Source organism: Rhamphochromis longiceps, linkage group LG23 (assembly GCF_057381845.1).
Source record: "Rhamphochromis longiceps isolate RC_006_pf linkage group LG23, R_longiceps_female_GT1.1, whole genome shotgun sequence".
Lineage (NCBI taxonomy): Eukaryota > Metazoa > Chordata > Actinopteri > Cichliformes > Cichlidae > Rhamphochromis > Rhamphochromis longiceps.
This window is the reverse complement of record NC_140578.1, coordinates 45,569,151-45,587,792: the sequence shown is the minus strand read 5'-3', so window position 1 is coordinate 45,587,792 and position 18,642 is coordinate 45,569,151. Positions and strand designations below refer to the sequence as shown.

The 18,642-nt window shown below is 42.4% G+C and overlaps 1 protein-coding gene across 8 annotated transcripts in view; it reads left to right on the top strand.

Moving 5' to 3' along the window:
• Positions 1–18,642, top strand: part of LOC146642838 (histone deacetylase 4-like) — an 87,574-nt gene that overhangs the window by 47,717 nt on the left and 21,215 nt on the right. For all 8 annotated transcript variants that reach the window (XM_085399074.1, XM_085399069.1, XM_085399076.1 and 5 more), the window contains 6 exons: positions 71–194; positions 2,102–2,220; positions 10,997–11,125; positions 11,218–11,327; positions 11,793–11,927; positions 12,050–12,242. In XM_085399074.1, the coding sequence (XP_085255200.1) occupies positions 71–194; positions 2,102–2,220; positions 10,997–11,125; positions 11,218–11,327; positions 11,793–11,927; positions 12,050–12,242 (810 nt within the window). The remainder of the gene's footprint in view (positions 1–70; positions 195–2,101; positions 2,221–10,996; positions 11,126–11,217; positions 11,328–11,792; positions 11,928–12,049; positions 12,243–18,642) is intronic.

The following is an 18,642-nucleotide window of genomic DNA, read 5'->3' as shown; positions in this document are numbered from 1 at the left end:
GTTATGGTAATTGCTCGTGATGTAGCGTACATTCAGCTGTAATGACTTTATCCGTGGCTTTCTCTTTCAGGCGCTGTGGCCAGCACCGAGGTGAAGATGCGTCTCCAGGAGTTTGTCCTGAATAAGAAGAAGGCACTGGCCCAGCGTAGCATCAACCAAGGAGGCCTCCCCAACGACGCTCCCTACTGGTACCGGTGAGGAGCACCTTTTGTGGTATTAGCTCAGCTAGTAATGCACATGATACACTCAACCAAAAAGTTTGTTTGACATCAAATCATTCTCCCTCCTGTCAGTGCGCGAGCCGCCGCTGATTCTTTGTAATGACTGTAAGCAGCAGAAGACTCCTGAACGCATCTGCAGGTCTTTCTAAGTGTAGGATGGTAATTCTGTCTCTGACAGCGGCTGAATAATGTATTGGATTGTATCTTAATCTGTCAGCGAGCTTCCTCTCCTCCACACCTGCCACACTGTGTGAGCCCGACTGAAAGATGGATCTAGCAGGGTTATGAAACAAAGATGGCAGCCCGCGCACACACACATATGCTCACACGCACACGTGATAGAGCTGCATATTGGAAGCTGATGATAGGGACCCTCACATTGAAGACTTGGCCTTGGATGGTTATTGTAGCATCTCGGGAGCCTTGTGCAGGTGTGCACACTTGCTGTTTCCTCTTTCTAGGTTTGGTGGCCTCCTGTCACATGTTTTTTATTGCCCGTCAGTGACATTGTAGACAGCGTGCTCAATGCAAGCTACAGAATTTAATATACAAACACACATCAGTTATATTTATATATAAATACTCCAATCACTGGACGCCAACTTTTCCTACTCGCAAGGAGTTTGCAGTCCTGGTTTGACTCTGTGTGAAGGAAACATGAAGATGTGAGTTTAACGACAAATAGTTGAATAATGGTAAAATGGACTCGCGGTGAGTAAAGACAGTCCTCTGGGACTTTTGACACTGGGAACACAATTAAAATTCACATGTATTCATTCATTCTTTACTGTCATTAATTCGTTTACTTGGAAAAAGTATATTTTTCAGTTTTGAATTGAATTTCCAGTAATATCAATTCTCAAAAACCCGTAGAACTTTGCAACTCAGGTGAGAGACTTTAGTTCAACCAGTGTAACGTGCCATCAGCTAATTGTATATTTTGTATGAAAATGTATATGCAGTTGACTTTTCTCTCTGTGTAAATAACTCAGAACTGTAGAATAAAAGCACAGCCCTTAAATTAATATTAGCGCTCACTACTGCTGACACAGGCCTGACATATATTCGCCTCTGTCAGTGCGCCCCAGGGTGGCTGTGGCTACAATGTAGCTTGCCATCACCAGTGTGTGAATGTGTGTGTGAATGGGTGGATGACTGGATATGTAAAGCGCTTTGGGGTCCTTAGGGACTAGTAAAGCGCTATATAAATACAGACCATTTACCATTTACCATATTTAGCTTTGAAGTTCAGCCCTGGATGTAGCACATCCGAATATTATTCCCTATGACTACATGCGTCTTTGTGCTACAACAAAAAAGGACTGAAACCACAAATTGCAAACGCAAAACCAAATAAATAACGTTACATAATCTTGATGTGTGACCCAGTGAAACACCCACAAGTGTTGACTTTCAACAGCTCAAAGTAACACAAAGTGTATCTTTCTATATCTGCCTGCTTCTCTCCTTTTCTACGCCTCTCTCTGTAATCTAAATTTCTCCACTCATTGGACTCAGTTTGGAAGAGACAAGTGTGTGCATCCGCTTGTCAGGAACATGCATTTGGGTCAAAGCCAACACGGCTTAACTTTGCCTGCAAACACCACCTTATTTTGCAGGCAGTGAACAGATGGCAGCACATTTCTGTGCTCTTGCCAAGGGATTTGCATGATGCTTTAATCATAAAGATCTATGACAGCCATGAAGTTCGTTACTTTGTCTGGATTACTCATTGAGTCACGTGTACAGTGAGTTATCGGTGTTTTGCCTTGTTGCACATGTTTTGTGATCTTGGTGGCCCCTTTAATACTGTGTGTGTGTGTGTGTGTGTGTGTGTGTGTGTGTGTGTGTGTGTGTGTGTGTGTGTGTGTGTGTTGCAGCAAAACCCAGCACAGCTCTTTGGACCAGAGCTCGCCTCCACAGACTGGCGTGTCCACCTACAACCACCCTGTGCTGGGCGTCTACAACCCCCGGGATGACTTCCCACTGCGAAAGACTGGTGCGGTCCCCACACACACACATACGCATGTGGATACACTTTGTTTTGGCAGTGCAGACTCATCTATTTGCTGCATGCACACATGAGAATTACACACACACAAACACACACACACACACATTGAAAGTTTAATGTCCAGTAGCTGCCATGTAGACTCACATCTAGAATTATTTAGATGGCACTGAGCACTGCTCCATTAATCACATCCAGATTAGGCTGTCAGGGTCTCCCAGCATTCCCTACATGAGAGCAGTAGAGAGTGCAAGTGTAGGTAAGTGTAGTTCAGTACAGTGAGCGCTAAGAAACATCAGCTTGACACTGATAGTTTGAATAGTAAAAAGTTACTGTTTTTTACCAAAATATGACAGCTATATTTACTGTTATTTCCTTTAATGTATTGGATATTTGAATATTAAGACCAACTGGCTTGAGGGCTGTGTTAGTAGTGAAGAACTCCAATTACCTTTGGAGTTCCCCAGGGCTCTGTTCTTGGTCCTCTTAAACTTCCACATTTCCACAGGTGCTTTTGCAGGTGTCTTTTCTTCAATGTTTAAAAAGCCACTCTCCCTTTACATAACAACATAGCTCAGTGAATTTGGGTGTGGTACTACTATAATGTGCCACCAAAGCAGCAAGTCAGTTGGTGAAATTTCAACTGCCTTACATCAAGTACAATGCCAAGCATAAAGCACACTACCAGTAAACTCTGGAGCAGTTTTAAAAAAAATAAACCTCTATTTAACCCGGAGAAAATAAACTCTTAAGTAGGGATGGGTATCATTTAGGTTTTATCCGATACCAGTGCCAAACTGGTACTTTAACGGTGCTCGAACTGGTGCTTAAAGAATGGAGAACACACAATTTGTCCTAAACCTCTCATGTTTAACTGTTTTCCACTTTTTCTTTGGTCATTTTAGCCTTTTTGGCCAGGGTGAAGGGAGCATCTGCCATCAAACAAGAAGACAGCCGCATGTAGCTATGATGATGTTTGCTAGTTCACCTTACATGCATTAATGTAATAACGTGGTTAGCCTACTCAACGTAAATTATACATGAACAACATTAAGCTACTCACGCAGAGAAGAACGGCTGCTGCTGCATCATCATCCTCATCATTCCTGCTACACTGGCAGGGCTAGGGGCCAGGACTCTCCTCTTCGGGTTCTTGGGGGATGTTGCTAACTCCGGGTCCGATAACAGGCACCACACCCGCAGTAGATGTGCACGGTGTGAGGTCTCGCAGCAAGCTATCAAATACGGCGCATTTCTCGGCTTTTTAAAAAAACGCTATGCATCGCCAGGTGTTTCATCGGATTCGAGGTGTTACCTCCTTTGACAGTATCACAGTATCAGCTTAAAGCACTTGTTGCTGCTGAGTTTGCATCTTTTGCTGTGAAGTACAGCCAGACTTTGACCGCTTCGCCTTGGACATTTTTAATCTGTAGCTCTGCTCTAAAAGAACGTACGTACCTGGCCCCGCCTACTACGCTCGCAAAGGTAAAATGATTGGCTAAAATCTAAAGTGTATCACATCTCAGGAAAAAAAAGCACCAAAATGTGCGCTGCTTTTCGGTCTGGTTACTACCGTTTATGTCAGATGGCACCGGATACCGGTACCCATCCCTACTCTTAAGATTGAATCTCTTTTACAAGAGCATCCTGGCCAAGAAGGACAGCAGTACTATTATAAGTTGCATAAATTAACAGCACATACACATACAAAACAATACACCAGGTGAGTACAAGCTTTGAGAAGAGTTTGGGGAGGGTCCTTATTCTGTTCCCGCATGACTGTGATCCAGTACATAAAGTCCAAAAAAGGCATGGTTGGATGCATTTTGGTGAGTTTAACCCCGTTCAACACCTTTGGGATGAACTAGATCAAAAAATGTGAGTTCAGTATCAGTGTCTGACCTCACAAATGCTCTTCTGGATGAATGGGTAAAGATTTCCACAGATTTATTCCAGACTCTTGTAGAAATCCTTCCCAGAGGGGTGGAAGCTTTTGTAGCTGCACCATACTGATGCTTAGGGTTGTAGGATAGGATAGCATAAAAGCTTTAGTAAATTTAATGTGTAGGTGGCCAAATACCTTTTTCACATAGTGTATGTAAGATATGTACACACACAAGCGCAGCATGCACTTCTTATTGTCCAGAAACTAAAACAGATTCACAGAGCTGAAAGTTTTGTTTCACATTCGGTGCTCATCATGTCAAAAAGAATTAAAGCAGTTAAAACTGCTGCACACACCACAGAAATAGATAAAAGTTTACTTGTGGTGCACAATCTGTCATTCTTTGGGTCTGCTGCTCAAACATCAGATGTCTTTAAAGCTTTAGCGAGTAAAACCAGCTGTGTTCAGCGTGCTTTTGTCAGGTGTGTGTGTATGTGTAGCTCTGTGTGGGTGTGCGAAGTGCGAGTGGTGTGTGCGGTGGTGTAGCCGTGAAGCAGCGGTCGTCTTACAGTGCAATTATTCACTTAGCCCAGTGGCAGGCCGCTCCAGCCCTGTTGACTCTGAGCCTGCAGGCTGCTGGCTACGACAACAGATAGACCACAGTTGACACTGGCCCACACAGCTGCATTCCACCCTGGGAGATCAGCAGAAGGAGAGGAAAGTGAGGGAGAAAGAGGCGAGTAACATGAAGGAAGAAAAGGAGATAATGAGTAGAAATGAGTGAAAACAGAAAAAGGAGAATGAAGAAGGTGCTTGCTAGCTTCGCTGATCATTTCCTTGAGAAAGATGATTAGAGCATAGAAAATGAGAGCTGGCATGCAGGATTTAAACTAAATCCAGCAAGTGCACGATGATTACACACTTAGCAAAATCTGCTTTATGTGCAGAATGGAAAAAAAAAAGAGAGAGAAAAACTGGAAGATGGCAGAGAGTGAAAAGATCGTCCCTGGAGTGTCAGCCCGTCCCTGGATTTCTATAAGGCTGAGGATTGTGCTCTGCTGCCGAGAGAGAGGGGAACCTGTGCCGCCCTGATATTTGCCCACAGCACTGACGTGCTTTGCGGGGTTTACTTATGGTAATGGCAGCTTGGTGGAGTTTAGAGGCTCTTTTATATCACCGCCAGGCCATAAAATAGAGGACTGGAACCCAGAACTCCCAGCAACGGCCGAAGGAAGCAACAACGCTCTTTTGTGCATCTCCCCGTCGTCCTTTTTACCATTTTACAGTGCAACGACAGAACAAGCCAAAAAGTTTGCTTTCTTTTTGAGTCCCGGCTGATTTGGTGACAACTGTGGTTACTTCTTGAACAGCGTGAGATTTTAGATTTAATGCAAGCAAATCTGTAAGCAGTAAAACGGACTCATTGTTTTCATGCTTTCCTTATGGCAGCAAGCAGCCTTTCACCTGTAATTCTTCGTCCATCAGTTCACTTTGACTACTTCTAATCTACACATAAGACTCTGCAGAATGTTACAGCATGGAACAAGTCCCAGAAATGTTTTAGCTTTTGGTGCACTTGTTCTCCATTGTACACTCAGTGTGTGGAGAGCAAAAAAGGAACCATATTTGCTGGAAATTGTATCTCAAAACCACCCAAATGTCATCAGGTGATGATTTTTTCTTTTTATACTTGTCCAACAACAGAACAGGAAGTCTACACCAGACGACATTTCAACTTATTAAAGGCCAAGCTGTGGGAAAGGTGCAAAATTGTAACTAAACACATGGTTTAAGTTCTAAGCAAGCTAAAGGTGTAAAAGGTAGAAGAGTCAGGTGACACAAGGTGTTTCCTGAGGACCTTTTGTCCCAGAACATCAAGTGCATTCACTGTACCGTCCGTCTACAGAGGAGACGATGAACATGTACGTCTCATGCTGTCTTCAGAAATGCTGTGCACTTTCTTCCACATTCACTCTGTCGTTACAAAGAAACACGCTGGCACTGCTTCTTGGCCTGACCATCCCACTACAGTGTGGTATGGGCAGGTGACGCCTTTGTCACTGCAAAACCAACCGTGGTCGAGAACAGCTGCTTCCTGTTGCAAACTACAGAGGCATTTGCAAAGCCAGCTAATAGGGGATTTGAGTCTTTGACACTATTTCTGTATGCATTTAGGGGTGAAAGAGCACGACATGAACAATGCCCCTGTCTAGAACATGCTCACACACCAATAAAGATATGAGAGGGGAAAACAAAGTGAAGCCTTCTTGTCTTTTCACTGATGAGCGAGGCTGTTTTGTGGCCTCACTGGGCAGCATGTCCATGTGGAATACAAGAACGCATACAGTACATGCTGCTGCTTGATAACTGGACCGTATAAATCTCCCGTATATACAAAGCAACATGCGGCTGTGGGGGCGTCACTCACTGAATGCTAGCTGGGCGCCCTGGTTAAGGCCCCGTTTAACAGGGCCACAATACACCATTTATGTAGCCATATCGCTCTGATTGCGTGTGCTCTTGCTTTTCACAGGCTTATAATACAACTTTCAGACTATCACTAGTCGGAGTTTGCAATTTTGAACAGCAAACTTAAAAAAATAAATTAATGTAAAATTAATTAGCCTGTTCTGTGCAATGATTGCCAAAATTAGAGAATGAAGATGGGTCCAAGAAACATGATAATGCAGCCTTAGATATAACCGATTCCCTTAACACCGCGTGTGTTTTTATGAGCACCACATTTGGTCTTGTTTTCTCTTTAGCCCTCAAAGAGCAGAGAAAACCTATTTTCACAGTTATTGACATTTTCGTCAATTCCCCTCGGCTTTGACTTTTAAAAATGTCTTTCCTCTTTCCTCTGCTAATAACGAAAGCAGAAATCTAATTACTCAAAGGGCCACTTGTTATCCTTCCTTCTTCTGTCGTGCCATTTCTTTGTTTTCCTTTCAGAAAATAAAATGCCTATTAGTATTTTCAAATTCTAAGAAAAACAAGATCTGTCATGAATCTTCAAAGATGTAAATGAAATGACGACTCAGGAGTTATTTCTGATTTGATGGATGCATTTATTCAAACTCTTTCTCCTCGAAAGGTCGTGCTCATTCAATATTGATCATGACAGAAGACATGTTTCTTTATACTTTGCTTTCAAGAAGATAGACTTTGTCTGAGGTTTTTTTTTTAAGTGGTTATATCCAGTAGTTCCCCGGTGCCTACAGGTCTTTCAGAGTTTTTCTTGAGTGTCTTCAGCCATGTGAAAAACACGGCGGAGCCTCTGTCATGGTTTGTGACTGCATTTCAGTCAGTGGTGTTGGAGATCTTGTCAAAATTGATGAAATTATGAATACAGAAAAGTATAATCAGATTTTCATCCACTATGCAATAGAATCTGGCGTGTCCGATTGACACTGGCTTCAGTTTTCACCATGACATGCTCCTAAACACACTGCCAATGCGATTAAAGCAGCGGTCCCCAACCTTTGCGGCACGGACCGGTTTATGCCCGACAATATTTTCATGGACCGGCCTTTAAGGTGTCGCGGATAAATACAACAAAATAAAACTAGTACCGGTACCGAAAAAAAGATTTATTCATAACACACGTGAAAAGACCCAGGAAAACAGAGTTAACGATAAAAACGATGACAAAATAACGCTGAAAACCGATAAAAACCCTGAAAACCAAACATTTCACACCTGGGCCTCAACTCTCGCGGCCCGGTACCAAACGACTCACGGACCGGTCCGAGGCCCGGGGGTTGGGGACCGCTGGATTAAAGCATACCTGGACAGAGACCAGTCATGGTTTGGCCTCCTCAAAGCCAGAAGCCCAGCATTACTGACACTTAAAAAAAGTTTTGAATGTCCTTGAAGAAGGACAAGCAAGGCAACCTTGCATAAAGAGTTCAGGCTGTTGAACATTAAAGCTTATCATACGAAATATTAACTTTCAAACTCGTCAGAATTGTGTAAATCGTGTTTTTAACCTTATACAGTTTTTCCATACATGTGACCAAAAGGGAGTAGATCAAGACTTTTGTACAGTACTGTAGATACTAGGGGTGCAACGATACTCGATATTGAACCGTTCGATACAGTGCTTTCGGTTCGGTACGCATATGTATCGAACAATACAAAAATTTTAATTTATTTTATCAACTTTTCTTCTGACGATGCTGTCTGTGTTGAGCGCTCAGTGGATCTGCGTTCGACTACTCCGCCTAGGCTGCACTGTCAAGCGCAGATCCACTGAGCGCAGCACAAGCTAGCAAGACAGAAGCTAAGCTCGTTGCAACATGGCAAATTGAACCTCCCCCACCCTCATTCAGATCTGGCCTTTGGAATTATTTTGGTTTTCATGTGACGTATGACCCTGAAGGTAAGCGAGTCATGGACTAAAGTAAAACAGTATGTTGGATGTGCCACGCAATGCTCAATTACATGGGTGGGAACTACTGCGTTAGCGCAGTTAGCTCGTTAATGTGTTGACGCCGTCCAGCCCCACGCACGGGGCGATCCGCGGTAGCTCTTTAACGGAGATTTGCCGTGTTGTGGCGTTAATGTCATTTCAGATTAACGCTGACAGCACTAGTGGGAACACAACGAATATGACTGCACATTTACTCCGACAGCATCCTAGTGCAAAGACAAGTGGAAGCAGACAAAAACAACAAGCACGCATGCTACAAACTTTACCCGAGTCATTTAGACAGCCGTTAGCACATGATTCTCCTCATGGGGACCTGATATATTTAATATGCTGCTGAGAATATAGCCCAGAAGAAGCATATAGTAGAGCTTTTATTTTGAAAGAGCCATTTCTCTGTAATAAACTCTTTTCCAAAGATGAGTGATTCCTCCATCAGATAGTTATTTTTTTTTATTACTTTGTTGTTTCAGCAACATTAAATTTAAAAACTGTGCTTTTGAGTTAAAATACATATTTATAATTTTAATAAATGACAAATTAAAAAAGCATGAACATTTTTTGTATCGAAAAAATATCGAACCGTGAATTTTGTGTATTGTTGCACCCCTAGTAGATACAGTAGTTTTACTACTAGAACAAATATTAAAACAGAACATATCAGAATCTCTTGTTGTGCTTGGTGAAAAGTGATGAAATACACCGGAACATTCACAGCATTCAAAAAGTCAAAAGCCTTAATCAGCAGCCTTCATTTTGACCAAATATTGTATTTGTTATGACAAAGACCCTTTTTTTTTTTTTTGGGTTTGCTTAATTTAGATCTAAAATCTAAAGCAGAGTCACAGAGTTTTTATTGGATTTGTAGTAAATTGGCTTTGAAAACCACCTCCCCTCAACGTTAATTGGTTTGACTCCATCTGGACTGAGCTCTCCTTCCCACTTTGTGTTACTGTACCTTCACACCTCATATTTCACACTTGTGTCTTCTCCACACATTTATTTTTACTTGACACTGCAAACGGGAACAAGTTCATCTGTGATCGTTTCCCAAAAGGAACAGTTGCTCCGGTGATGGTAGCTTCTGGGTGCTTTTACCTATCCTGTCAGTCTTAAAAGAGATATAGTAGACGGTTAAACTGGTTATGTCATAATAAAGGTTAGAAGTGCCCTGTTTTTGATTTTATCTATCCTCTGATGACTGAAAATTGGATAATAAATAGAAAAATTATCCAAGGCTGCTGATTGGCAGGGTAAAATAAACCGAGCATTAGCCTTCATGGTCTGAGCCATGAAAGCTAATGAGGTGACATGCCGTTCCCTTCTGTCAGTATCCATTCACAAGTCCGTGACAGCGTACACAAAAGACCAAAAGACCTTTAGCCAGTCAGACACGGCTCCCAAATTGGAGCTAATTGCTTTTTAGCCACAACGTCTTTGGGAAAATCAGAATGTGGCTTGTTCGAAAGCATCTCAGTAGGCGGGGGGAATTGTACACTAAATGAATAGCAGCATGTAACAGTTTGTCCACCTAACAGGTTTCGTAACAGAGCCGCTCGGTAGAAGGTGCTCCCCCGGCTGATCAGTGTGTAGAGCTCCCAGTTTAAGCTGAAAGTCTGCGTGACTGTAGCTCAGGTAAGTCTCACTTCCTGCCGATTGATTCATCCAAAGCTGCCAGTTATCTGTTTAACATCAAGGAGGTTTGACAGGGGTGCTGCTCCTCAGCTGGTGTTGGCAAGAAACCAAAATATCCCATTTACCAGAGGTGACAGAAGTGGAGGTTAGTGCTGCGGTGCAGTGATTTCCAACCAGGGCTGTGAGAACGTCAAGGGTTCACAGGGGGAACATGGAAAGATTAGTTTAATTATCGTGGTTAGCTAAAGAATTGAGCGAACCCGAAGAAGTTTGAGCAGAAAGTTGGCACTTATTGTATTGGACAGGAAGTGCAAAACAGCAGCCATGATGCTTTTTAAATATTTGATGCATTAGTTTCCAGACAATAAAATATAGAGAAGTCATTAAAAACATCTCATCTGCCTTCTTTCGATGTGGAGTAGTGGCTCCACGCTGACTAAAGCCGGGCATACACTCTGCCATTTTTGGCCCATTTTGAGATGATTTTTCAGTTGTGTGACCGTTTTTCGCCTTAATCGTGTGTCGTGCATCGTGTAGTATACACGTGGTAACGAGAGACAGAGTTTGTGTTATAACCTTCATGTTATGGACGCACAGTGTGAGCACTCAGGTCGCATCAATGCATTAATCACAAACCTCTTGAAAATGTTAATTCGAAATGAATTGGTGACATGTAGAAACTGTATTTTAAGGTTTTTTTCTCATTTCAGTAGCTTATCAAAGCTTTCTTCATTAAGGTATTTATGCGCTTACGATAACAGAGTTCAAATTGGATTTCAAAAAAAGAATTTGGTCTCTTTTCAATCTTCTTTCAGCATCTGAGCCCAACCTGAAGCTGCGCTCCCGGCTGAAGCAGAAGGTAAGCGAGCGTAGGAGCAGTCCGCTGCTGCGTCGCCGAGACAGTCCCATCACCAGCGCCAAGAAACGCTCACTCGACATGGCAGGTAAGAGGCAAGCAAACGGCTCGCTCAGAGTTTCATTCCACACTGCTGCTGGTTTCTTGTGTGTTTGATTTGTGTGTCTGCGCGCGTTTCAGACTCGGCATGTAGCAGCGCACCCGGCTCGGGCCCAAGCTCTCCAAATAACAGCTCCAACAACATCCCTAATGAGAACGGCATCACTGTGTCAGTCTCCAACAACACGGAGGTAACACACACGCATACATTTGCTGTTATAGATGCCATTTATCTTTCTGTTGTTGTTCTTGTAATTTTAGCATAAAACTTATTAAGCCTGATCTCTGAAATTGTAGCCTGGCTCCTTTGTGCCAGCGATGTGCTGCAGGTTCTCTTATTAGCTTTAAAGCATTGCAGCCTGGAGTACGTATGAAGGCTGTGATTGAGGGATGTTCGGATTATTGTTCTGTGGACAAGGAGGCAGGCTGAGGAGCTGGCAAGATGCTATTTGTGGCAGCCATTAGGGGCACTCAGGCAGTGTGGAGGAGGCTTCTGTCCGTGACAGTTTTACATCAGCAGTGAGGGTGCAAATGTAGATCTTTCCCCGTGTGTGGACTTTTTCTTCTGTGTGCTGTTTGTTTTTTTTGTTATCTGTGTGCAGGAGGTTTTTTCCCTTGATGCAAACACAGATAAATCATTTAAATGTGTTTTCCAGGCATCTTTGGCCCAGAGGCTGTGCAGCGGTGCTGATCGTGGCTCCGTTAGCCAGCTGTCCCTCTACACTTCCCCATCTTTACCCAACATCACCCTGGGGCTGCCAGCCACTGCCACGGCCACTGCTGCTTCTAATGTAAGGAGGAAACTTGACTGAACAGCTTGCAGACTGTGCATCTCTCTAACTGTGAATTTGTTTTGTTTAGAGTGCACTGTCTCCAACTATCTATTCAAATATGCTTGCACGCTCTTTTCCAGGTGACCTCAGCCCAACAGGATGGAGGCCTGCAGCCAGCCCTCTCCCTCAGCCCTCCATTCCTCTCCGGTGGCCACTTGACCCCCTACTTGGCCGAGGCTGGAGCAGGAACAGGCGGGCACGGTGCACACAGTCCCCTGCTCCAACACATGGTGCTCATGGAGCAGAGTCCAGCGCAGAGCCCCCTGGTGACAGGTAGGGGAAACAATTCAGCTTTTATTAAATACCTTAAAGCATAGACTATATATACATGAAAGATGGCGATAGCCACTGGTTTCCAAATTAGCTATTTTTTGCAATCACTATAGTGATCTGAAGGCCGACATGACCGCATCTGGATGAGAGGGTAGACCTCGGGTGTTACCTGAACCCTGGGGACAGCAAGCTGCCCCCGTTAGATAAACAGGCTTAAAACAACATATACTTAGAGGAGAAAACAGCTGCTTCCCTGGAGTGTCCTTTAAATAAAACTGAATATTGAACAAGAGTTAGTTAGTTATCACCCAACTGAGCTCATATCTTGAAGGTTCAAACTCATCTTGGTTTTTGGGGGATAGACAAGAGGGTGTTGGTATTTACTGATGCTACCAAGGAGCATCCATAGACGCAGATACCTGCTAATGAGCGATAATGTGTAACTAAACATGCCACTGACATGTGGCACAATCAGCCATGTAATTTTGTGTTGCTTTTTGATTCATTAGTGACGGAGTCCATGTGCCTTACTGTTTTCAGAGGAATGTTTTTTTTGTTTAAGTTATTTAACACTGAACCATGAAACATTCAAGCATGTGTCTGCACAGACAAGTTAGCAAAGAGCAAGTTTTTAATTATATCTTTAAGGACTTTGCAAGTAGCAGCATGATTAGCTAAATATATAAAATTGTTTTGTTTTTTGCACCAACAAGTTAATTCCAAAGAGACATTAGCTGAAAACTTGGTGTCTTAGCGTGTTGTGCAGTGGGTCATAAAAAATTTGAGGAACCCGGACAGAGGTCGTCTAGGATGGATGTCAAAGAGCTGTTCTTAAGTAAGGGAAACACTGTCAGCATCAATGTTCCCTCTAAGCTGCTGCCACGTCTCTGTGCACAGAAAATCTGCGTTGCGCACAAAAAAAATCTAACCTGAATTGAAATTAAAATAAATACGTTAACAATTCTGTTTTACAGTCTTAGTCAGTGACTGGCTGCTCCTGTATGGGATCAGAACGATGCCACCTTATCCCACAGTCCAGCCAATGATGCGATTCATTATTCGTTTAGCACAAATCTTGTGTAGTTAGTGTGTAGTTAGTGTGTAGTCAGTGTGTAGTGTAGTCAGTAGTGTTGTGTGTCAGAACAATGAGGCGACTGCTGAGTGTTACAGGTGTTACAGCAGTGACACATCTGCTGCTGTCAGGCCTGCAGGTATCAGGCTGTTGTTCTCCTTCATCTCATAGTGGACACAAATTATTTTTGGAGCAGCACAAATAATTTGTGTGGCATCAGATTAGATGCAGAACAGCTGATTGTTCTGTAAATAGTTTGAAATGTTTATTTAAAAACACCTTGGCTGCATTTTTAGGTAAACAGCTGCAAAACTTTGTTGTTTGCAAAACTCAGTAACTTTTTGAAGAAGTAACTCTATAGTTACCGGTAATTGCCCAACATTGGTCATTACTTACTGTATTTGCAGACAGAGTTACAGACTCTCTCCCAGACCACAGACTCATCATACAAGTCAGAGCTTTATTAAAAAAAAAAAATATATATATATATATATTTTTTTTTTTTTTTTTTTACTTCCAATAGTGTTAACATGCTACAGGTCATGAACAAGATTATTTTTCTTTTCATTGTAAGTGGGCTAAAGCAGTTAATTAAAAGTAGTCTAACATAAATGCTGTAATTAGATTATTTTAATAAACATGTAACTTGGATGGATTGGATGCTGGCGTGACCACAGTGCACACGTCTGCTGCTGCTCACAGTGGTCCAAGGGACGCTCAGAGAGTTTGTGTGTTCGCTCAGACACATGAAACATTAGAGGTAGGGCAGGGTATCGTCACTCATTTCTAGAATCGATTCAATTCCTATTCACAAGGTCCCGAATCGATTCGATCCACGATTCGATTTAATTCGATTTGATTTGAATCTGGGAAATTTTGACAGTCAGAAATATTATAATTCAGATCAGCACATTTACATATTTTTGTATCTATAAAAAGGAAGCTGACACACGCAAGACTTTATCAAAGGTGTGAGCGTCACAGCAGAGGCCTTTGTGTCAAAGTAGCTGAAGATAAAACACAGAAAAACATGAAGGTTTTCCTGGCCTGGATTTTATAAAAATAATCTGCAGTAGAGCTGGGCGATAGAACGATAACGATATGTATCGCGATATAACTTTTACTCGATAGAGAAATTAAGCTATCGCGATAGAGCTCGCCGCTCTTGTCCTCTTAAAAAAAAAAAAAAAAAAAGGTCAGCCAATCCAAATTAAGTAGCGCAGAGCCGAACCAATCACAGCCGCAGTGTCACGTCGCGTGACTTGTTACGTAAAGCACAAGTGCCAAGCCGCACGTGTGTTTGTTTGGGAAGCAGCCAGCGCGTAATGGAGGAAATGAGTGTGCCGACTAGAAAAATCAACCGAGCGTGACCGAAGAGAAAACAGATGATGGTTCCAACGGCGGAGAGATTGTCGAACGGAAGAGCCATAGAAGTTCCGTAGTGTGAAGGTATTTCGGCTATTTCAAGTCTGACAAAAAACAGAGTAGCGTGCACTGTAAATTGTGCCGAAAGCAAGTCTGGAAATACAATGAACTGGTGCATGCGTCACACTGTGCGCCACGTTATTGTTTCGGTGAAATGAATTTCTACAATACTGTTACTGTTAATTCTACTCTCTGCAGTGTTTAAATGCTTACATATACACACAGTTACTGTCCCTCCACACATACGACTCGGTTCTGCTTCTATGCCCCAGCTTTGTTTACTTTTTCCCACCGAGGCTTCTAGACTTCTGATTGGCCAGCATTTCTGCACGGTTAGGAATCTAGCGCCACCTGCTGCTTTGGCATGTTCATAGCAGCGTTTTCCTTCATTTCTGCCTTTATGTGTGGACGGGATTATTTTTTAAAACGAAAACGGAAAATCTCAGTTTTCAAAAATACCCATGTACGCGTGGACGTAGCCTCAGTCTCTGACTGGAAGCGCTAATTCGTCATTCGGCTTTTGTCAGACTAAAGTAACTGTTAAAACTGTTTGAAAAGCTAAGCTATACAACAAGGAGAGATTGAGAATTTCCTTTTAGTTCTCAGTTTATTTGATATTGACAAAAGTTAGTCAGTTTTGTCTGTTCTTCTGTAAAACAAACTAAGATTTATTTTTAGAATTAATATTTTGTTTCTAAGTGGAATTGACAGTTTAGTCTGTTTCGTTTGTTCTATTTTGAAACTTAAACGCTTTAGTGGCTGCCTTTTGTGTAGTTTGTAATATTTGCCTTTATTTATCTGAAAAAGTCTCATGTTCCTTAAGTACATCTACCCTGTTGAACTTATTATGGGAAATAAATATTTAAATAAAAACAAGCTGCTGATTATTTCACATTTTACTTGTGAGCAACGGCACATTTAAATCTTACAAATATAGTTATTTGGCTTATATCGTGATAGATATCGTTATCGCCTGAAATGAAAAAAACATATCGTGATATGAAAAAATCTCATATCGCCCAGCTCTAATCTGCAGTACATCAAAAAACGAAAGAAAACCATTAATCAACACATGAACATCACCTCTGAAGTTACAGCGGTTTTATTAGAGACACAGCGTTTTGCATTTTGCATAATTTTAAAAAGTTAAAATTTGTTCAGTATTGAACAGCAGAAATTAGGTTTTTTTTCGGAAGTATATAAAACGAAAAAAAAAACGTTGGCCGACAGCGCTGTAAACTTGTGCGTAACAAGAAAGCGAATAACGAAGAAAACAGATTTTTAGACGGGAAACTGTTCTTGAAGTACAGAGAGAGAGAGAGAGCTGTGCATCGTGGTCGAAGCAAAACCGTAAAAGTCAGAGTGAATTCATGACGATGTTTATGTGAAGTGTAGTTTGGATCTTCTTTTGCTGCTGGTTCAGTCAGTATTGTTTGGAGAGAGATCAAACTAACAGCTTCAGAATCAGCGCAAAAAGGGCGTGAACACAAAGCGCGGACCCGCCGACAGATCAGAGTCAGCGAGCTGTCGGCTTTCATCCCCGACTGTGAGAAAGGCGACATCTCACTGATTCTGATCCGCGGGTCGCGCTGTGTGTTTAAGTCTTTGTGCAGAATCCGTGTACCTGCTCTCATTTACTGTCTTAGCTGTTTGGTGGTTGTTGAAATTTTGTGATCTTTCACCTGAGATTCTGGCATTTCGGGCAAAATAAATTTATATTAAAAAATCGATTCAGGATTTTAATGAATCGATTTTACGTTATCCAAGCCAGAATCGATTTTAATCGATAAATCGATTATAAAAACCCACCCCTAACTAGAGGGAACATTGGTCAGTATGTATGGTAGAGGTAAGGAGAGCGCTACAGCAGTGAATGTACAGGCATCTGTAAAACACGGTGGAGGCTCTGTCATGATTTGGAGCTGCATTTCAGCCAGTGATGTTGGAAATCTTGGAAAAATTGATGGATCCCTCAGAGCCCGACATTATTGAAACAGTGTGGGATCATCCTGACAGAGAACAAAAGGCAGCCTAATCCGAAGAAGAGCTTTGAATGTCCTTCAGGAAGCCTGGAGAACTGTCCCTGAAGACTGCTTAAAGAAATTACTGAAAGCTCCCTAAGAGAGTCCAGGCTGTGTTGAAGAATAAAGTTGGGCCATACCAAATATTGACTTTCAGGCTTGTTAGAATTGTACAAACTCTGTTTTTACGCCTTTTTTTTGTATTTCCATTTATTTTCCGTTTTCCTAGCAAAATATAAAGAAATGAAGGACAGCTGAAGACTTTTCCACAGTGCTGTATAACAGTTCAACCTGTGTAGTTGTCACAGATGCTAAAATTGGCTGTAGATATCCAAAATATCTGTAAAGATGTTATTTTTGCTCTAAAGTTGGACATTTTAATAGTGCAGTTAATGGAGAATTTTTAGAGTTAGAGTTTTAGAGTTAACACTTTTAGAGTTGGTCTCAAGTGGCCATTAGAGGAACTGCAGTTTTTGGTACTTACTGCTTCGTTTTACAGCCTCAGCTTGATTAAATGTTAAATAAATAGCAGCAGTAGCTGAGAAAAAGCAACAAAAGAATCAAATGCAACGTAAACGAAAAGTAAAAATATTCATTTTTGCTCCTGCAGCCATCTGGTTTCACACGCACACATATGCACACACACATGCATACACACACATGCACGCACGCACACACATGCACGCACACACACGCATGGACGTGCAGAAAAATAAAACCATCATCGCTGTGTGCCCCCTCACACTGACAGACGTCCATTCATTAGCTCGACCTAATGAGCTCCTTTCATATGTCAGCATATGCTGTCTGAGTATGACATGGGTCCATTGTGTGCCCTTTCTCATCGGCTCATTCACTCACTACCACACTGCGTCTATTTTCAGTGGGGCATTAGCAGTGAATGAGCAGTGACGCAGATACAGACGCACGTATGAGAATGCGTGTATTCTTGTCCAAAAACGTACAGACAAGGACGTATCAATGCCCACACACAGGCCAAGAGCTGGAGAGTGTGAATCGTTACGTGCAGCAACAAGCTACTTATCAGAAAGACGCACTTTTAACCATGAAAACTTAACACTAACTCTTGTGTTTCATGTCAGCTCCTCCCCGGCTCCTTCTCTTTAAGTTATCGGTTTGAAAGCACAGCGATGTGGTGCCTCTGAGGCTCCGCGTCTGCTTTCTTACTTTTTCTCAGTGCTGCGACACTCCGCAAGCTGATCTGAGCTGCTGAGATGATCTCGTGTCACTACAATGGGAGATTCACAGTATTGCAGCACAGATGGTTGTTTTTATTCGGTTCGCAAATACATCTGCTAACTAATCCGAGGTCCAACGACAACATTAGGAACACATCATATTTATCTAGAATATGAGCGCTCTCATCAGTGCGGTTTATACCAAGAGTTCGGGATTTTCCTCAGGTGTTTTCGCTCCAGTCTGGGAAGTCTTAACCGAGACTCCTGTGAGCTGTAATCGAAGCCAGCTGGACTTTACCTGCTTCCCCGCCCCTCTGCTTAGACGTGAACCTGTTCGTGATTCGATTGTTCAGATTCTCGCTTCTGATTTTTAATTTGGAAAAACAGCCAGAATAGACTGCACACTCAAGTAACCATGAATCATTATGACACCTAGTCTAAATAGTCGCTCCGGTGCTCAGAGCCACTTTAAGACATGTCATTGACAAAACACTGCTTCAGCACATTTTCCTAAAAAGCTGCACGAAACTGAAGCGACGTTGTAAGATAATGCATCAAGCGCAGGGCCCGGATTGGCCTGAAACAATGCTGCTGCTGTTACTGAGAAATCAAGCGCCTTGCCAGACTACTTTGAAACAATGCTTTGGTATCTGCTCTGCCTTATGTAGTAACGTCTGCCTTGT